The 21338-nt window shown below is 50.2% G+C and overlaps 1 protein-coding gene across 3 annotated transcripts in view; it reads right to left on the minus strand.

Moving 5' to 3' along the window:
• Nucleotides 1-6244: 6244 nt before the first annotated feature.
• LOC100354652 (C-C motif chemokine 24) overlaps nucleotides 6245-21338 on the minus strand; it is a 56785-nt gene continuing 41691 nt past the window's right edge. The window contains exons 6-10 of one of the 3 annotated variants that reach the window (XR_011384572.1): nucleotides 16706-16818; nucleotides 15127-16195; nucleotides 8124-8232; nucleotides 7914-8031; nucleotides 6245-7181 (exon numbers count right to left, since the gene is read on the minus strand). Coding sequence is in view for 1 of the 3 variants with exons in the window: in XM_017339130.3 (XP_017194619.1) it covers nucleotides 7031-7181; nucleotides 7914-8031; nucleotides 8124-8196 (342 nt within the window). In the remaining 2 variants the exon portion in view is untranslated. Of the gene's footprint in view, nucleotides 7182-7913; nucleotides 8032-8123; nucleotides 8233-9457; nucleotides 12838-15126; nucleotides 16196-16705; nucleotides 16819-21338 lie in introns of those variants that run through there. The other 2 variants (XR_011384573.1, XM_017339130.3) reach the window with 2 other exon arrangements.

The following is a 21338-nucleotide window of genomic DNA, read 5'->3' on the forward strand; positions in this document are numbered from 1 at the left end:
CCCAAGGACTTGGGCCATCCTCCACTGCACTCCCGGGCCACAGCAGAGAGCTGGCCTGGAAGAGGGGCAACCGGGACAGAATTTGGCGCCCCGACTGGGACTAGAACCCGGTATGCCGGCACCGCAAGGCGGAGGATTAGCCTAGTGAGCCACAGCGCCGGCCGCTGTATGTTCCTTTGTAAGCTGATGGGGAGTGCGAGATGGGTCAGCCCTGGCCGGGCATCCCCATCCCCTGGGCAACTCATGAAAAATGCAGAGTCTGAGCCATCAGGTCCGTGGTGGGGCCTGGCCGTCTGAATCTGCAAAGCGTCTGTGTGCCTCCCTCACCCCTTCTCCCACCCTTGGGCGCCAGGACTTGCCTTCCCTTGTCCCCATCACGGTTCGCTGTCACGGGACTTCAGTCCCCTTTCCTTGCTTTAACAAGCACCTGCATGGACCAGCACTTGGCCCTCACAGGAAGCCGGGCAGATCCCGGCACCCAGTTGTCTTTTTTTAAAAGATTTATTTATTTACTTGAGAGGCAGAGTTACAGACAGAGGGAGAGACAGAGAGACAGAGAGAGAGAGAGAGAGAGATTTTCTGTGTGCTCTTTCACGCCACAGTGGCCAGAGCTGGGCCGATCCGAAGCCAGCAACACCCTTGCATCTCCCACATGGCAGCGAGGGCCCATGCAGCTGGGCTGTCATCTGCTGCTGCTGTTTTCCCACGCGCGTTAGGAAGGAGCCAGATCAAAAGTGGAGCAGCCAGGAGTCGAACCAGCACCATATGAAAAGCCAGCACCTCTACCGGAACATCACGCCCAGGGCTTTCTCACCACAGCCCCAAGTCCCAGGGCCAGTTCCAGCACCAGTGCAACCCTGCATTTTTTTTTTTTTTTGACAGGCAGAGTTAGACAGTGAGAGAGAGAGAGAGAGAGAGAGAGAGAGAGAGCCATGCCCGGCACTGCGCCGATCAGAAGCCAGGAGCCAGGTGCTTCTCCTGGTCTCCCATGCAGGTGCAGGGCCCAAGCACTCGGGCTATCCTCCACTGCACTCCCTGGCCACAGCAGAGAGCTGGCCTGGAAGAGGGGCAACCGGGACAGAATCCGGTGGGCCGACCGGGACTAGCACCCGGTGTGCCGGCACCGCAAGGTGGAGGATTAGCCTAGTGAGCCGCGGCACCAGCCCAAACCTACTTTCTTAATAAGTGGTCTGGTCTCAGGGCTCCCGACAGCAGCACCATGCTGACCAGAGGCACGGCAGGATGTCCATGTGTCTGGTCACCTCTCCACCCACAGACTGGCCAGCCATGCCCAAGGCTCACGTTCTAGTGCAAGGCCCGGCAAGGGCGGCCTGGACATGTGGTGGACAGCTGAGGTGCCTGCTTTATCCATAGTGGTCCCCGGGGAAGTGAGATGGGAGGAGGCAGGTACTGCACCACTGGAGCAGCCGCAGAAGTGTCAGCCAGGTGCCCTGACCATCGTAGGCCCAACTTCAGCTTCTCTGTCTCCCGGCTGCGCTTGGCCAAGCCCTGGGCTAACATTTATTAAGCCTCAGTATGTGCCAGGTGTTGAGCTAAGTGCTTCTCATGAATAGATGGCCTCATTCAGTCCTCAAGACCAACCTATGAGATAGACATTTCTATCATGCCAATTTTACAGATGTGGAAACAGAGGCCAGAGAAGACAGAGAGCTTTCTTGTCACAGTCAGAAACCCAGTATCTTAGCCACTAGGCCAAGTGCCTGGCCCTCGCCATTGTATTTTTTAAAAAAGACTTTATTTGAGAGGCAGAGTTACAGACAGAGAGAGGGAGAGGCAAAGAGCGAGGTCTTCTATCCACTAGTTTACTCCCCAAGTGGCCACAACAGCCGGAGCTGAAGTGCTCTGAAGCCAGGAGCCAGGAGCTTCTTCTGGGTCTTCCACACAGGTGCAGGGGCCCAAGGACTTGGGCCATCTTCTACTGCTTTCCCAGGCCACAGCCAGGAGCTGGATCAGAAGTGGAGCAGCCGGGATTTGAAATGGTGCCCATACAGGATGCCAACACCGCAGATCAGGGCTTTAACTTACTGTGCCACAGCACCGGCCCTTTAAATTATTTTTTTAAGATTTATTTTTATTTATTTGAAAGATAGAGTAACACAGAGTAGGTAGAGAGAGAGAGAGAGAGAGAGAGAGAGAGAGGAAGGGGGGGGAGAGAGAGATCTTCCATTCACTGGTTCACTCCGCAAATGGTGGCAATGGCCAGAGCTGATTGATCCAAAGGAAGGAGCCAGGGTCTCCCATGTGGGTGCAGGGGCCTAAGGGCCATCTTCTGCTGTTTTTCCAGGCCATAGCAGCGAGCTGGATGGGAAATGGAACAGCTGGGATTTGAACTGGTGCCATAGGACATGCTGGCGCTGCAGGCCAGGGCCAGTGCACCACAGTGCTGGTCTCAGTTTAACATGTTTTCACAAAGAAGTGTGCCTGAGGCTTTCTTTCCAGAGTGCCTCTCCTGTTGCCATTCGGATGCCCACTGAGCCGTGAGGGTTTCTACAGGCTCCCTCCCCACCCCTCCCCCGTATTGTTGAGCGCAGCTGCTAATTCTGCTTTGTACTAAAGTGAGCTCGTGACCCTCCCAAGTTGTGTGTTTGCTTCTTAGTGAGTGGAATCCAAAACCTCCACCACGTGGTGGGCATTTGGCACCACCTGGGATACCCACATCCCTGATCGGAGAGCCTGGTGTGAGAGCCACTCCTCGGCTTCTGATCTGGCCTCCTGCTGGTGCACACCTTGGGAGGCAGCCACGATGGCTCAAGAACTTGAGTCCCTAACACCCATGTGGGAGGCCCAGATTGTGTTCCAGGCTCCCAACTTTAGCCCGGCACAGCCTTGGTGTTGCAGGCATTTGGGGAGTGAACAGTGGATGGGAAGATCTGCCCTTCTGCCTTCCAAATAAAACGGAAAGAAAAAAAAAGTTGTGAAAACTTTGTTTCAAACATTAAAAAAAAAAAAAAACAACCCTCCACCTGAAGTAGTTGTCTCACAAAGTAATTTATTTGCAGCAAATTAGGAGACCCCAGGACATCATTTCCAAAGTCATGGTTTCTCAGGCAGAGGGAGGCGGGGGTTACCAGAGGCGACCAGAAAACCACCCGCCCCCAGCTGGCAGGGACTGGTGGGGCCAGTGCGGGGCCGTGAGGGGGCAGCTCTGGGCACGTCCCAGTGGGCTGAGCTCTGGGCACCTCTGCCTTCTCGGCCCCTCCCCTCCACGTCTGACCTCCCCGTCTCCGGGTGTTATTCCCTGCCCCTCTGAGAAAGAAGGTATCTTCAAAAACAATTCCATGGAAAAATGAAAAAGCTTATTTATTTATTTGCAAGAGTTATGCAGAGAGAGGAAAGGCAGAGAGAGAGAGGTCTTCCATTCACTGGTTCACTCCCCAATTGGCTGCAACAGCCGGAGCTGCACCAATCCAAAGCCAGGAACCAGGAGCTTCTTCCAGGTCTGCCACGTGGGTGCAGGGGCCCAAGCACTTGGTCCATCCTCTACTGCTTTCCCAGGCCACAGCAGAGAGCTGGATCGCAAGTGGAGCAGCCGGGACTAGAACCAGCGCCCATATGGGATGCCTGCACTTTAGGCCAGGGCATTCACCCACAGTGAGCCACAGTGCCGGCCCCCACGCTGGATCTTTTCATTCCATTTTCCATGATCTTCTCAAAGTTCCTTTGCCCAGTATCAGCATCAGATCTTGGTGTCAGGTTCTGTGTCTGGGGGAAGTTCCAACAAGGCTGAAAGATCTTATTGTCCCCACTTTACAGAGAAAGGAATCTGGGGCTGCGAGGGTGAGTGATGTACTTCAAGGTGTGACATAGTAGGAATCATGTTTTTGGTCTCTGTCTCTGGTTTTTGACACAGCACTCTTCAAATCCCAAGTAATAGGAATGCTGGGAGCATCTTTTTTTTTTCTCATATTCTGTAAAAAAAAAAAAAAAAAGTAGGGGTGGGCTACACCTGCACCGCCAGCATCCCAGATGGGTGGTGGTTCAAGTCCCTGGTGCCCCACTTCTGATCCAGCTACCTGCTAATGCACCTCGTAAGGCAGCTGAGGATGGCCCAAGGATTTTGGCCCCTGCAACTCACATGGGAGACCCAGAAGAAACTCCTCCTGGCTCCTGGCTTTGGTCTGGCCCTCTCTGGCCATTGCAGCCATTTTGGGGGTAACAAACCAGCAGATGGAAGATCCCTCTGTCCATCTCTCTGTAAAATAAAATAAATCTAAAAAATAAATTTTAAAAAGCAATTATTTGAGCAACAGACAGACAGGGCTCCCCTTCCCCGGTCTACTGCGTCAAATGCTCATGATGTCCCCAGGCCAAGAACTTAAGCCAGGTCCCCCACATGAGTGGCAGGAACCCAGTCACTCGAGCCATCACTGCTGCCTCCCAGGGTGCATTAGCAGGAAGCTGGAGCCAGGAGCTGGGCAGGGGACTGAACGCAGGCACTCCGATGTGAGATGCAGGTGCCTTAATGCCTGGCCAAGTGCCCCCCGCCCCCAGTATTTGGTCTTTGACCTGTTCTCTGCATAGACATCCTAAAACACTTATACCTTGCCAAATGAAGGGAGTGATGGGAACATCTCGCAGAGAGCTGCTAAATTCCTTGGGCCCTGCTGAGCCTCGTTTCTAATGAGATGACTGTCGGTGGGCCCCACAGAGATTCAGGACCAGGGCTCAGACCAGGATCAAGAGCACAGAGAGACTGGATCACTGATGGACCCTGGGGACAGGAGAAAGCCTCCCACGGACATCTCTAGGTGCCCGCCTTGCAGGAAGGCTGGGAAGGTTTTATGGCTCAGTGTCATCAGGCCAGGTAGCCCATTTGGTGCTGAGCAGAGAGGATTCTCCCGGGGGCTTTCCTCGGTGGGGAGCTGACACCACCTGGGAAGTTGTCAGGGTCTGGGCAGGACCTTGCAGTGTGAAACCCTGGGCTGCTTCCCAGGTGAGTTTCTGCAGATGCTGTGTCTCTCTCAGGCCCCTCTCACACACACAGGCTCATTTCTAACTTCCTGCCTAACACCGGTGCCCATTTGGGACGCCAGCACTGCAGGCGGATGCTTATCCATCTATACCACAGCCCCAAGGTTGACAGTTCCTTGAAGTGAGAGACATAATTTGTAACTCTATAGCCTCCTCATACCTATGATGGCTCCTTGTGCAATAACGCGCTATGTTGACATTTTTTAAAAGTTTGATTGAGGGGCTGGTGTTGGGCACTGCAGCTGACACACTGCTTGGGATGCCCACGCCTCTCACCGGAATTCCAGTCCTGGCTCCACAGCCGATTCCAGCTTCCTGCTGATGTAGGATCATGGGAGGCAGCAGGCGATGGCTCAGGGAGTTGGGCCCCTGCTACTCACATGGGAGACCCAGATGGAGTTCCAGGCTCCTGGCTCCCACCTGCTCAGCCCTAGCTGTTGGGGGCATTTGGGGAGTGAACCAGTAGAGAGAAGATCAAATTCTCTCTCTCTCTTTCCCCTTTCAAATAAAATGAAAATCTGCGTATAAAATTTTTAAAGTTTTTTTTTTTTATTTTTTTTTATTTTTGACAGGCAGAGTGGACAGTGAGAGAGAGAGACAGAGAGAGAAAGCTCTTCCCTTGCCGTTGGTTCACCCTCCAATGGCTGCTGCTGCAGCCGGTGCACCGCGCTGATCCGATGGCAGGAGCCAGGAGCCAGGTGCTTTTCCTGGTCTCCCATGGGGTGCAGGGCCCAAGCACCTGGGCCATCCTCCACTGCACTCCCTGGCCACAGCAGAGAGCTGGCCTGGAAGAGGGGCAACCGGGACAGAATCCGGCGCCCCGAGATTTATTTATTTGAAAGGCAGAGGTACAAAGAGAAAGGAGAGTCAGAAATCTTCAATCCGCTGGTTCACTCCCCAAATGGCCACAATAGCCGGGGCTGCGCCAAGCCAAAGCCAGGAGCCAGGAGCTTCTCCCAGGTCTCCCAAATGGGTGCAGGGACTCAAGCACTTGGGCCATCTTTTGCTGCTTTCCCAGGCTCATTAGCAGGGAGCTGGATAGGCAGTGGAGCAGCTGGGACTGCTGCTCCTATGGGAGGGCACCACTGCGGGCTCCACCTGTCACCTGTCAATGCCATGACACCAGGAGCCTAGCTCCAGCGTATGAACCTTGGGGGAGAAACCACAATCACCCTGGGCAGCCTGGGGTGCCCGCCCTTGCTCACACCCCACCCTGCCCCCCAGGAGACGAGGACAGGCACACACGACCACCTTCGGAGGAGAAATCGCCTTTTACTTGGATTCTGATTTGAGAACAGTGTACACTGGATAAATCATACAGTATCTCATACATGCGGGAAAAAAGCTGGGGTCTGTCTCCCTCCTCAGCTCCCACCCTGTGTTCCCCTCACCAAAATGTAGAAAAAGCCCAGCTTGGAAAATAGGGCAGATCTTTGTCCCCGAAGCAGCACAGAGCTGGGGCCATCAAGGAGAATGTCTTGTAGTCGACACAGAGCAGTGAAACTGCCCAGCCGGCTGCCATAGTGCACATCCATTTCTTTATACAATTTGATTCATTGTAGCCCCTGGATGGTGTCTAGGGAAGGATGGGATCCGGAGAGGCAGGCAGCACGGGAGCCCTTGGCTCAAAAGTGCTCAACAGGGGACCAGCCTGGGGGGTCCCCAACGTGCTGCAGAGCTGCCACTGTGACAGGTCACCGTCCCCAGACACACAGCCCCACCCCGAGACCACAGGGCCCCCTGAAGCCAGCTGCAGGCTGCACCAAGCAAGCTGTCCCTACAGGTGCCGAGCCATGCGTCTGGGCTCTGATGCAAGTCGGAGGCAGGCCAGCGCCAGGTCGGGCAGAGAAGGACAAAGGGCTACACTCCTTCTGGAACCTTCTCACCCAGCTCAGGCAAGGCCAGGAAGGCCCAGGATGCTGGAGGTCATTGCTTGGCCCCCAGGGAGTGACACTAAAGAGACAGGAAAAGTAGCCCCCGCCCCTCTGTCCCACACTCAGGGCAAGAGGGCCGAGCGGTGACTAGACGGTGGGCTGCCTCAAGCACGCATCTCTCCGGGACGTCTGCTGCCTGGCGTTCTGGCCCCCGTGGAAGGCCTCCTCCACTTGGCAACCAGGTCCCTCACATAGCTCTGCACCCACTGCTGCTTGGGGTCGCCGCAGACTCGGTAGTCCTTCTTGGTGGTGAAGCTGGAGGGGGAGAGAGAAGGACAGGGGATTCACTTGATGGGGAGGTGGGTGGAGGAGCACAGAGAGGCTCCGCTGCAGGCCCAGAGCCCCCAGCAAGCTACCAGCGTGGTGTTGGTGTCTCTGGATGGAGAGGGGAGGGGAGTAAAATCTGCCACAGAACACAAACCCCCCCCCTCCCCCACCCCCAACCAGAGGCAAGGCAGGTGCGACCAGTTCACATGCCAAGCACGGCCACTGAGAATGCCAGAGCCAGGGTTGGGGAAGACGGGGAAGGCCCCTTTGAAGCCAGCCCTGGGCTGGAGGTGGTGCCAGGCTGTGGAGCTGAGTCGGGGACTGGCTGGGGAAGATCGGTCTCACACTGCTCACAAAGCAAGTTCACACCCACTCCTTGTGTGAGAGGCAGCCCCAGAGGTATCTGGAGCCCAGAGACCCGGCTGCTGGAGCAAGTCCCTTACCCGGGCCTCGGGTGCCGTCTCTACATGACGGGAACCACCTTCCCTACTCCGCAGTGCTGTTGAGAGCATTAGCTAAGCAGTATGGGGTGCCCCGGGAAGGGCCTCCTATGTTTTCTGTGCTTGGTAAATGGCTCCCTCCTAGATTCACCAGTGAGAAAGCTGAGGCCTAGAGAGATCACTTGACTTCCCCGGGGATGCACAGAGCTGGGTCCTGCCAACACTTAGCCCCCAGGGACCCTGGTGGCCCACCCTGACCTGACCACGGGGAGTTACTCACATCACACCTGCCCTGGGGCAGACACTCCCGCTGGACAGCTGGTAGCTCACCACTTGGCTCTCAGGGATCTTCTTAGGAATAAAGTTCATGCAGCAGGAGGAGGGGATGACCACGGTGCCTAAGAGACGGTGAGAGAAAAGCCCCGTCTCCAGATGCCCCAGCCCACCCTGCTGTCCCCGTCACGTCCCCAGGCCAGGCTGGAGGTCTCACCTGCAGGGGTGAAGTGGTGGGCACTGAGGGCCAGCAGCAGGAGGCTGGCTGCGATGGTTGCAGGGCCTGCCATGTCCGGGGGAGGGTGCAGAAGCTCAGGGATCCACGCCTGGGTGCAGGAGGAGAGGGCCTGGGGGTCAGAGCCCGGCTGTTTGCAGGACACCCTCTGTCCCACCTTTTATAGGAGCGCTGGCCGGACCGTCCTACTGATGGAGCCCCACCCCTCTCGGGCTTCCTTGAAAATCCTGAAGCCTCTGTGGTCAGGAAGGAGGAAGTCGTGGCCCAGCTGAGTCAGGGATCATTTGGGGCTCGATAACAAAGAGCTGGGCTGAGGATGGGTGGGCACTGCCCTGCCTACGCCAGGGCCAAGGCCTCGGGTTCATGGTGGGGTTCCTGCCTGTGCTGCTTGCTCCCCGTGGGGTCTGTTGGGCACCAAAAACTTTGTTGTGTCCAGATCGTTAGATCCCCGCAGAGACCCCCAGAGAGTCGATCACACCGAACTGCAAGAGCAAGGTTTATTCAGGAGTACAAGCCGCGACAGGGACCCCATCCAAGCAACCGGCACAGCAGAGGAAGGCATGAGGCCCCATTCTTTGTTGGGAGTTTTTAAAGGAAAAAAGGGCTACATCAGCAGGAAAAGAGTTACATACAGCATGGAACCTCTGGGTACAGGGAGTTACATGGGGGGCTCACAGCTCAGGAGCTCTGGGCACAGGGAGTTACTTTGTTCAGCAATCTCTCCTGTGCTGTCCTTGGTCTACCCAGCTAGCTGTCCCTGGTAAGCTTTGCTATCTCTGGAATGCCTGAATGCCTGCTTTTACAAGGACCCGGGTCTGCTATGGGAAACGGAGGCTGCTTTTTTTTTTGTTTGTTTTAAAATGGAGTCACTTTGGTTCTTCATTCCCCCCTTGTTTTTGTACATGTTTGAAAAACCCAATCATGGGTTTGGACTGACATTTTATAGGTTTTACAAACATTTTTGGTTTCTATTGGGACCGTTGGACCATTAATTGAATGGTGCCCAATCTCTATTTTATAAACTGTACAAGTTTGTTAACAATGTAAGGGCCAAACGTTAAAATTAACAAGCGGCCCTATGAGTCCTGATAGTAGGGTGGCTCACCAGGGAGAAGAACTGAACCAAGACTCAAACCTCCCCTGAGAGGCCTCCCGTTCTCTTTTTCGTTTTGCCAGCCCCTCCCTGACCTTAGCCAACCATAATCTTTTATTAGGCCCGAGTGATGGGCGTAAAAGAAGCATTCTTTCCCAGAGTGGCGCACAGCCCACCACATCAGTCCCAGAAGTCCAAGAGGTGCAGAGGGATGACGATCCACCTTCAGAGCCACCCCTGCTGACGTGGAGCAACGAGGCACTCTGCGCTGCCATGGGGCGATGTCTTAAGCTGCTGTCTCCTGGGTGGGGAGCCGAGCACATTCCTCTAGTAGCATTTGGTTGACCGCCTGGTTGCCGAAGGCCTTGGTTTGCTCCATCACCAGCTGTAAATACTTAACCAGACACTGTAGTATAGAGACAGGGTGAGACTAAAGCAGATTCCAGCCAAAACCGGGAGAAACGCCACTCATTAGTGTGGGAGAGGATTACCAGTACACACATGTTGGGAGTATAAACGGCGATCTACTCAGAGAACAAAGAATTTACAGGAATCCTCAGCGTTTAATTTCTGCTCTACTTTTATACACAGAATAATGACTAGCTATTCGCAGCATGTCTTAACTTTTTAAGTTTGTGCATTTACTTTTCCCGAGCAAGGCGGAGCTGCTGCTGCTACGTGTAACTGAGACAGTAGCTGATATTTAATAGGAAACACTGCTCACAGAACTGTACTCCCTACTAGCCAAATTTATCTAATAATGAATTATTCTGATAATGGAGAGTAGATACCATATGCACTAATTACACAGATGTTACTTTAACATAAGTCACAGTTTTAAACAAGGTAATTTACATTTTGAAGTATACTACGTACGGTAATACTGTTTAATAAAAGATATACTGCTGCCCCCACAGGATATGTACAGAATGTCTGTGTACCACTGACTTTAATAAGCAACAAAATTACAAAGGCATGAGGCCCAGGAGTGGGCCAGACAGGGTCCAGAACAAACGACAGAGTTGCTATTAGAGGAGTCAAGAAAGCTGTTGTCTAAGTTACAAATAAGTTTTCTGATTGAGAGGCAAAGAGAACCTGATAGAAGGGGCTTGATAATAACCTGGTGGGCTTTAGGACTTGTAAGTTAAGGGACCTAGGCCTATCTATCTTTTTACATAGGGTACATCTTAAGGGAGGAGTGAACCTCCTTGGGGAAGGCACTCTGTTGACTTTTATTACTTACCTGGCCTGGGAGGAGAGCTGGCCAGGTAAAGGCAGGTGGCATCTCCAACAGGACATTTACAGCTCTGTCTGCAATGTTACTGACCCTACTTGGCCATTCTTTCAACAGTGGCGGTCACTTTGGAGGCTGGGCTAAGTGAAGGGCTTTTCAACTTAGAGCCAATAAGATCTGTGGCTCTGACCTGAAGTCCTTCGACTCCAGGGCAGGTCCATTTCCAGTGATCCAACTTTTGGCTGGCAGAGCTCCCAGGGCTCTTCATAAGTTGACTTCTGCTGAGGCCCAGGCTTACCTCATCAGAAGCCACTGCAGTGGACTGGCCTGTTGGGTCTCCCTGAGGGCAGATCACTGCACAGAGCTGCCTGTAATAGGCCTGCCACCCATCTTTACATTGTTTCTGATGCCCAGCTCTCTTTTTCTCCTGGTTTTTGTTAAATCAGACCAGAGAATGCAAGTCAAGGGAGTGCTCAGTCCCACCTCTAATTTTCGTTGCCTAGACTAGAAATCTAGAGTCATAGGCATGTTTCTGATGAATATTTAGCCGGGCTGTTACTCTGATTTCTGAACATGGTTGACCTTTAACAGAACTGACTTATGTCCTTACCCAAATAGCTATGCAAGGACACTGCCAGATTGTCACTACAAAACCTTACCAGTTACCAGCCACGCTTAGAAAACCTTGCATCACCAGAGGCAAAACAGATACATTACTCTGTGTGGTGTTGCCTGACAGTGGCTTTAATTTTTTTTATGCTAGTCTTTAATTTAAGTAATTAAGTAATCTCACAAGGAAGAATCCTATATGGCAGTAGGGTCCAAAAGGTAGGGCAGCTCTTCCATGCACAAACATTTTAAGAGTCATATCAGGCTGGTGCCATGGCTCAATAGGCTAATCCTCCATCTAGCGGCGCCAGCACACGGGGTTCTAGTCCCGGTCGGGGCGCCGGATTCTGTCCCAGTTGCCCCTCTTCCAGGCCAGCTCTCTGCTGTGGCCCGGGAAGGCAGTGGAGGATGGCCCAAGTGCTTGGGCCCTGCACCCCATGGGAGACCAGGAGAAGCACCTGGCTCCTGCCTTCGGATCAGCGCGGTGCGTCGGCCACAGCGCGCCAGCCGTGGTGGCCATTGGAGGGTGAACCAACGGCAAAAGGAAGACCTTTCTCTCTCTCTCTCTCACTATCCACTCTGCCTGTCAAAAAAAAAAGAGTAATATCAAATGAAAACTTAGTAAGTAGATTTAATTATTAGACAACAACTTAGGAAAACACTTACCAGTAGGTCCAATGTCCTTTACAAATGTTAAGAATACATGTACTTGGAAACATCTCTTAAATACCCAACATGGTTTAGCTTGTTTAACCAGCAAATTTAAGCACAAGTATATAAAATGTTTTCAGTTTTTTTTTAACAAGTTTACAGAGATTTAGGTTACACGGATTTTCGAATTTCCGATTAACTTTAGCTGTTTAAACTTACGGGAGACATTCTGTTACAGACTACAACATAATCAAGCTCTACAGCAATACGAACACTTGAGGTAACTCTTTTGTATACACAACATTTAGTCCAGCAGAGACATTAGAAAAACATACATAAATGATACAGAGGAGTTGATTTACATTTAGATAGATGCATTCAGTTTCACAGCAAATTACAGGGTTACATACATCATAACAATAAGGCAGTTTCAGTGATAGTTGTTAGAATCTTTAATCTTTTTTTTATAAATTACCAATTGATTTGAATTACTTTCTGATCTTAGTAACCTCAGTTAACTATACTTTTTTTCCAGTTGGTACCTGTAATACATTATTGGCTTTATCAGTTTACAGAGTCATCCCAAAGTACTGAATACAATAGATGCAGCTGGAAAAAGTCCACTGCAACCTATAGGAGGACAGTTAAACACAGAGCCAACAACGCTTTAGTTTTATAAGTAGTAAATCTGATATACAAAACTGTGGATGACAGAAGACCTTAAGTTGTTATATTTAAAATTACAAACTTGTTAACCAACAAGAGACACTTGTTTACTTTACATAGCATTTTTGAAAGCACCTATAAGATTTTACAAGGCACACTTAACTTTTTTAGGCCTCTGGGGCCCCTTCACCAAGATGACCATTATGTTTAGTAACACTAGATTACCAGACTTTATAATTTCTAGACATCTGTATCAATACCATTTTATATCATGACATAATACAGACCAAATGTGATCACTGTTACAGGGTGATTATTTAAATGTTTGAAAATAAGCACATATTTAAATAACCCACAGCTCTTAATAAAAACTCGGTTGTTTTTAAACAATTAGAATTTAACAGAGACATCAAGAGAACATAATAGATTAACTTATTGCTCTAATAGAAAATCAGTAATAGTTTTTATGTCTAAAATTTTTTTATGACTTTTTGTGACTTTTACACACTTTTTTTTAACTTACTTGAAACATTTTATTTTTATATTTGTGATGTTTTTATCTGTTAATTTTTTTGCTTCACATTTTGAAATAACCTATTAAAATTTTAAAATTAAGACAACATTTTTAAACAAGGTAACACATCAAGTTTCAGCATTAATTACTTTTAAGTGATGTTGAACTATTTTTATATGGACAATTTATGAAAACACGTTAGCAAATTTAAGTAGTTTTTTTATAGAATATAAGGTGTTGAAAGTACCAAAGTTTACGTTTAGACACATTTATCTCATTTGTCTTTACCTAATTTAAATTAGCAGTCACACCTAAATGACTTAAGATGTTGATATTATATATCTCTATCTGAATTTAATTAAAATTGTATTTATTTAAAACAAGTACTAATTACCTATTACTGTTTTATTGAGTACTGACCACCCAGAAATTTGTTAAAACAAATTGCAAGTTACAAAGTAATATCTTCTGGCTTGCATGAGATAAAACAGAAGAGCCATCAGGAGGGTGGGATACCTGATTTGTTTCACTGATAAGACAGGGAGAGTACACTTGGGACCAGACCTGGTTCTAAGGTAAAGTTCAAATTCTGAGATAAGGCAAGGGGGAAGAGAGTCACCCAGGCCATGCCAGTCTCCAAGGCCAAATTTGAATTTTGCGCCAATCTTGCCTGCGGTGCCGCTGCTTTGAGACTCACCAACAGAGCCTGGCAATAGACATGGAGTCTCTCCTTTACAGAAATTAACCCAATTGTAATTGTCCTTTTTAACATTTACATTGTTCCAACATGCCAGAGGCTGTTCATCTTGGAGACCTGTTGCAGATATGGGTATGGCTCGGCGCGAGATTTACACCCTTTTCCTGGATTTTTAAGGGCCAGCAAGAGCTCACCGTATGCCAGCCTTCCAGGGCTCCCGCTGGCTTTCCGCGCTTTATTGAATTTACTTTGACATTTAGAGTACTGGGCAGAAATCACATCATGTCAACACACGCCATGGGCCCTCACGATGTTTTAACAGTTTAATTCGCCTGGTCCACACCAGTTCTAAGTCAGCTGCTAGGCGCCGGTCAAGGCCAGCTGCTGTGGGGAACCAGGGCCGCAGGGGTAGGCCCGGCGGGGGGGGGGGGCATGCGCCCGGGCGGCACCACGGTGTGGGGGGGGGAAGGGGGGGAAGGGGTCTCCTCCTCGAACCCCGACCCAGGGAGCACCCGCCAGGCTCCCCAAAGGCAGCCGCAACTCCTGATGCAGCTGGGGTGATCCATGGGAAGGGCCCAGCTTGCATCCAGAGTTGCCCCCGCTGCCAGCTCCCCAGGTGCCCCCCCCGGGGGGGGCAGTGCCTCATCCAGCCACAGCGCGTACCCAGTCCTGCTTCATGCCCCAGCCCGACCAACCCAGTCCTTAACCTACATTATCATGAGCCACTTTTTTTTTTTTTACTGTGCAAGAGTTAGATTTAGTGGAGAGGAAGGAGTCACCCCCATGTTCTGTCCAGTTAAGTCAGTTGTCAACAGAAATAACACAAACACCACTTAACAAAAAAATGAAAAAACACGGGGCCCGTACAGAATTTCCGTGGACAGATTCAAGTGGTCATATTACAGAAGGTCTCCACTGCTCCAAGGGCAAACCTCCAGGAGTCTGAAGGAGACCAAAGACCTTACCGATGGGACGAGAACTCTGCAGCAGTCCCTCTTCTCTTTGTCCCCAGATACAGATTGGACCCCCCCCCCCAGGTCCCAGATACAGATTGGACCTCCCCAGGTCCCAGATACAGATTGGACCTCCCCAGGTCCCAGATACAGAATGGACCTTCCCAGGTCCCCAGATACAGATTGGATCTCCCCAGGTCCCAGATACAGATTGGATCTCCCCAGGTCCCAGATACAGATTGGACCCCCCCAGGTCCCCAGATACAGATTGGACCCCCCCAGGTCCCCAGATACAGAATGGACCCCCCCAGGTCCCAGATACAGAATGGACCCCCCCCCAGGTCCCAGATACAGATTGGACCCCTCCAGGTCCCCAGATACAGATTGGACCTCCCCAGGTCCCAGACAAGGAATCGGGACGTCTCCCGTTTCCTCTGGGGTGTGCCCTGCAATTGCGTCCGCTCAGGCAGTGACCCTCCACAGATTCAGAATGCAGATGCAATGGCCAATGCTACAGATTCAGATTTAGACACAGTTAAACAATGAACAACTAGACTAATAAACTCACCCAGTGGATTGGAGCAAACCTTCCGGGTCGAGGTCGCTGGGGGGCTTTTTGGGGATCACAATCCCAGATGAGCTCCCAAATATGTTGGGCACCAAAAAATATGCTGTGCCCAGATCATTAGATCCCCGCAGAGACCCCCAGAAAGTCGATCACACCGAACTGCAAAAGCAAGGTTTATCGGGAGTACAAGCCGTGACAGGGACTCCCATCCAACCAACCGGCACAGCAGAAGAAGGAGTGAGCCCCGGTCTTTGTTTGGGAGAGTTTTTAAAGGAAAAAAGGGCTACATCAGCAGGAAAAGAGTTACATACAGCTCGGGAGCTCTGGGCACAGGGAGTTACTTTGTTCAGCAATCTCTCCTGTGCTGTCCTTGGTCTACCGAGCTAGCTGTCCCTGGTAAGCTTTGCTATCTCTGGAATGCCTGAATGCCTGCTTTTACAAGGGAAACGGAAGGCCAGAAAGCAGAGTAAAGCACGTACAGAATGAATAATTTATCTTCAAAAACAATTTGTGTCCTTTCTCAAAATATTTTTGGCTGTACTCAGTGTTGTAATGGCTTCTTTTCCCTCACACGGGCAGCATGTTGCCATTTCACACTACTAAAATCAGTTAGGTCTTCCTACATCCTAAGTCCTTCCTCAGACTCTGGGGGCATTGTTTTGGTTTTGGTGTCATTAAACAAACAGCATTTCATACTTGTCATTTACATGTTTTGTTCTAGCCCCAAAAGACATCATTTTCAAGGTATCAAGACACTGCAATAGTTTACATCTATTATCCTGCATACACACAGTCACCATCTATTTCTGGAATAGAAATGAAGCTGATGCTGTTTTTCAGATGTTTTCCTTTAGTTCCACCACATACAGAACTGAACAGGGCCCAGCGGTAGTTCCTATGTGATGCTACCTTATGAATTTTTTTCTTATATGGTTGAACCCTATTGAATGATGGCTGAATTCCACTAAAAATCACTGTTAACACCTGGATCATAGAGAAGTGCGCAGGTGTCTGCAGCATTCTTCTGTACGATGCGAAACCACTCCGGCGACACAGACATACTCAGGTCCTTTAGGATATCAAGAGAAGGACAAGACTTGAGTCTTCATTTGAATGGCTTTCCTGGAATCAACTCCTTAATACTTAGCATTCCCCCTGAAGACTTTTGGATTTTAGACCCACAGTATATGCATAATAGAGAATATTTTACTCTTAGAAAGATGAAATTGGTGGCTTAGGCTATCTTCCCTGAACTGAGAATTGTTCTGATTTCTATAGAGAATAAATAATTATACAAATAACACTTTTTCATACTTATTAGAGCAAAGGAGTTACCATGTTGGAACCCACTGATGTCACTGACCTCACACCTGGTGAGATGATTTTTATTTCAAATGCATTCAACTTGTGAGGAAAGCATTGCATTTGAAGAATACAAGGTGGAGTGAGTATTGCCCAGGGTTGCCCTGATGTGAGTACTGGAGCCAGATCTCAGGTAGGGATCCCTCTATGCACAAACCCCTTAAAACACTTTCCAATTCAGTTGACAGAGGTATTTCCACATAGGTACATCACTTACCTCTACCTCATTTCTGCCAAAAGCCACTCACAAATCCAAAGTTTTCATCTGAGGTTTTGTCACAATGGATCATTAGCACCACATCTGGCCACTGACTATTAACTGGAGATGCACTGTTGGGAACAAGAGCAGGGTGAGTGTGATATTTGGCACTAGGATTAAGATACTGCTGTAAAGACATACTCTATATCACTGGCTGGGCAAACACTGCAGTTCTGCTTCCTCTTTCCGATTCCTGGGAGGAAGATTAGAAAATACTGCCACCAATGCGGGGGTCCTGAATTAAGGTCTATTCTTTCTTAAGGCTGGCCCAGGCCATGCTGTTGGAGGCATTTTTGTAATGACCCAGGGGATGGGAGATCTCCCTCTCACTTGCTCCCACTCCTCCTTTCTCTGACTTTAAAATAATTTAGAAATAAGGAACTATTATAGAAAGAAGAAACTGAGGCATGACAATGTTGACAGACACATTATTACTATTATTATTAAAGTGAAATTCAGCTACTATAAAATCTACTACCTTTAGGCACGGGTTTACTAGACTAGTCGCAAAGGGTTTTCAATCATCCCCAGTTCCAGGACATTTTGGTAACCTTAGAAAGAACTCTGTATTGGCAGTCACTTTCCCATCTTACAATGCCTGGCATCCCCCACTCCCCCACTTTCCCTCTGAAGTTCATATCTGGAATATTTCTGGCATTTTATTAGTACACTTGGAACTTTGCATCTGGCTTCCTTCACTTTGTGTAACATTTTCAAGGGTTATCCAGGTTGTAGCTTGTATCTTTGGTTACACAGAATTCTATACATGAGGTCTCCTGTCTTGTTTTCACCTGCATCCTGTTGGATGTTCAGAGGGTGTAATGCTATCTGCCACTTCTATTTTTTTTTTAATTTTTTGACAGGCAGAGTGGATGGACAGTGAGAGAGAGAGAGAGACAGAGAGAAAGGTCTTCCTTTGCCATTGGTTCACCCTCCAATGGCCGCCGCGGCCAGCACGCTGCGGCCAGCGCACCGCGCTGATCCGATGGCAGGAGCCAGGTGCTTCTCTTGGTCTCCCATGGGGTGCAGGGCCCAAGCACTCGGGCCATCCTCCACTGCCTTCCCGGGCCACAGCAGAGAGCTGGCCTGGAAGAGGGGCAACTGGGACAGAATCTGGCGTCCTGACCGGGACTAGAACCCGGTGTGCCGGCGCCGCAAGGCGGAGGATTAGCCTAGTGAGCTGCAGCACCGGCCCTATCTGCCACTTCTGTTAGCATCTCTGGATTACAGTGCTACCATTACTTAAATGCTGGGTACCATTTTGGTATAGCAGGTCAACACTGCCACCTGTGATGCTTGCATCCCATATGAATGTTCTTTAACATGCCAGCTGCTCTACTTCTAGTCTAACACTCTTTTAACGGCCCAGGAAAGCAGCACAGGTTGACCCAAGTACCTGAAATCACGTGGGAGACCTGGGTGAAGCTCCTGGCTTCTGGTTATACTGGCCCAGCCTTGGCTGTTGCAGTCATCTGGGGAGTGAGCCAGCAGTTGGAAAATATGTCTCTCCCTCTTGCTTTGTAACTCTTTCAAAGAAATCAACAAATGTTTTACCTAGGTCATTAGTGGCAGCAACAATTCAGGGCAGGTACTTCTAACTGAAATCTGAGGAGTGCAAGTTCAGTCATTATTTCCGATCTTTTCCTGAGTGAACACTTTCATTTCTGGTGCATTATGCCGTGCTGACCCCTATCACCGTTACAAACGTCATTGCTGGCCTAAGTCAAAGGGGTCATCTGTAACAGATGACTGCAGATAGTGGGCTAAGTGCTCCGTGTCTGCAGAGTGTAATTTTTCTCTCTCATTGTTTTTTTTCTAAGGCTTATGGTGTTTCTCTTAGGTCATCAGCTTTTCCCAAAGCAATAAAATATTTTCTCCAGTATCTCCACTCTGCTTCTTCCTATTGCACCCACAATCAAATTCATTCCCTTGGAATGGCCCTGCAGGCAGAGCTGTCTCTCCAACTTGATGAAGTGTGTTCAATATTTAGTGAAAAAAGCCAGTTCCAAAGGAATAAATACCATATGTTCTCCTTGACCCGTGATAACTGAGAGAGCACTGAAAACACAATGTATAGCCATGAAATTGACACTCTGAGAAGCAATGACTCAACAACCCTTGTCTTGACTATTCAGGGACACTTTTTGTTTCGACAACTTGTCGAACTCTTTACTAAACCTAATCATATGTGTATAAGTTAATTGAAAATGGATCCTAGTAAAAAATAAGAGTGGGACTAGAGAGGGAATAGGAAGAGGGATGGGAAATGTGGGTGGGAGCTGACACATTGGGGACAATCGCCATGTTCCAAAAGTTGTAACTAGGAAATGTAAGCAGTTTGTAACAGTAAAGCTGTACTATTCTTTATACATTCCTATAGACTTACTTCTTTTTTTTATTTTTCACAGGCAGAGTGGACAGTGAGAGAAAGAGAGAGAGAAAGGTCTTCCTTTGCCGTTGGTTCACCCTCCAATGGCCAATGCAGCTGGCACGCTGTGGCCGGCGCACCGCGCTGATCCGAAGGCAGGAGCCAGGTACTTATCCTGGTCTCCCATGGGGTGCAGGGCCCAAGCACTTGGGCCATCCTCCACTGCACTCCCTGGGCACAGCAGAGAGCTGGCCTGGAAGAGGGGCAACCGGGACAGAATCTGGCTCCCCAACCGGGACTAGAACCCGGTGTGCCGGAGCCGCTAGGTGGAGGATTAGCCTAGTGAGCCGCGGCGCCAGCCTCCTATAGACTTACTTCTAAGGGTACAGTTTAAAAACTTGCCATGAGACCCTAAATCCTTTTAAGCTGGTGGGGGTAAAAATAGCATTTTAAGTGTTAAAGTGATCATATAGATAAAATTCAGTGTTAAAATGCTCATATAGCTAGGATTAAGTGTAAAAGTGCTCATATAAACAAGTAGGAAGAAGTGTCTGTGGGGAGCAATCCGGACTGGACTAAGTTACTGGAATTAAGACTTATTCTGGCCGGCGCCGCAGCTCACTAGGCTAATCCTCCGCCTAGCGGCGCCGGCACACCGGGTTCTAGTCCCGGTTGGGGCGCCGGATTCTGTCCCGGTTGCCCCTCTTCCAGGCCAGCCCTCTGCTGTGGCCAGGGAGTGCAGTGGAGGATGGCCCAGGTGCTTGGGCCCTGCACCCCATGGGAGACCAGGAAAAGCACCTGACTCCTGGCTCCTGCCATCGGATCAGGGCGGTGCGCCGGCCGCAGCGTGCCAGCCGTGGCGGCCATTGGAGGGTGAACCAACGGCAAAGGAAGACCTTTCTCTCTGTCTCTCTCTCTCACTGTCCACTCTGCCTGTCAAAAAAAAAAAAAAAAGACTTATTCTGTGCATCTGCTCTCCCACAATATGGCGCTGGGAGAGAAGAAAACCGCTTCTACACAGCTGCCTCCAGTTCAGCCAATAAACTGTAGGACTTGCTCCTGATTGGAGGAGAGCAGCGTACTCGGCGTGTGGGCAGCCGAGTTAGAATCGGCGGAGGAGGACTATAAAGGAGGAGAGAGACGGCATGCACCAGGAACATCTAAGGGGAACATCTGAGGGAACACCTGTGCAGCCCCCGAGAGAGCCGGCTGGTGGTGTGCCGCTCCCCTGCGGAAGTGGGGAATGTGGCCAGGGGGAACCGCCCTTCCACGGAGGTGGAAGGGATAGTAGCCAACCCGGGAAGAACCAGCAGCAAACCCGGGGAGGGCCGAGCAGACGAAAGAACAGCGCAGGGTCCTGTGTTGCTCCTCCACGAAGAGGGGGAGCGACATAATGGTGCCGTGACTCGGATAGCAAACTTAGGAGGGAAGAAACGGGAAGAACTGGGAAAATATCGGAGAGAGAGACTAGCAAACAGCCTAGGGAAAAGCTGGACGAAAAAGGTGCCGGAAGAAGCTATTGAAAGCCTAGGCATAGACTCAGATACGGACTACGGGGGGAAGCTGGGAGAAATCTCTAGGGTCGAAAGCGAAAGTGAAAGCTAGAACAAACAGACTCGGATGCGGACTGTGGGGAGAGGCCAGGAGAAATGAGGGAGGAGTATTGTTGGAAGAAAGCTTGGGGAAACATCGACCGGGTAGAGAAAAATGTTAGGGAAATTGAAGCCGCGGGGGGCAGGCCGAGGCGGAGACGAAAGCCACTTTGGGATTCTCAAGTTAGCCGGGAATAGGGGGCGAAAAGTTGAAACCAGAAGCAGAAACGTAAGCCAGATTGGGATCCGTCTGATTAGCCCGGGGAGCAAAGGACGGGAAGCCAAATCGTGGGGCGGAGACGTGAGCTGGGTTGAATTCGCCAGGCTAGCCCGGGGAACTTGGATTGAATGCTAGTGGCGGAGACGTGAGCTACACTGTGTGACTCGTGGAGGCTGCCGCGCGCAGAGAGAGCGTGCGGGGCACAAGTAGATAGGGAACGCTGGGCTAAGTGCGAGACCGCGGAGTGTGCGCGCAAAGCCGAGCCGCGCAGATGAGAGAGGTGCAGGCTGAAGCGGCTCAGAGCCGGAAAGCCGCCGAGAAGCAGCCTCGGGGCAGGCGCCGTGAAGCCGCAGGGATAAGAGAAACAGAAGTTTAGAAGTAAAATGAGAGAAATAGGAATGCTGGAAGATA

The sequence above is a fragment of the Oryctolagus cuniculus genome, chromosome 19 (assembly GCF_964237555.1).
Source record: "Oryctolagus cuniculus chromosome 19, mOryCun1.1, whole genome shotgun sequence".
In the NCBI taxonomy this organism is placed as follows: Eukaryota; Metazoa; Chordata; class Mammalia; order Lagomorpha; family Leporidae; genus Oryctolagus; species Oryctolagus cuniculus.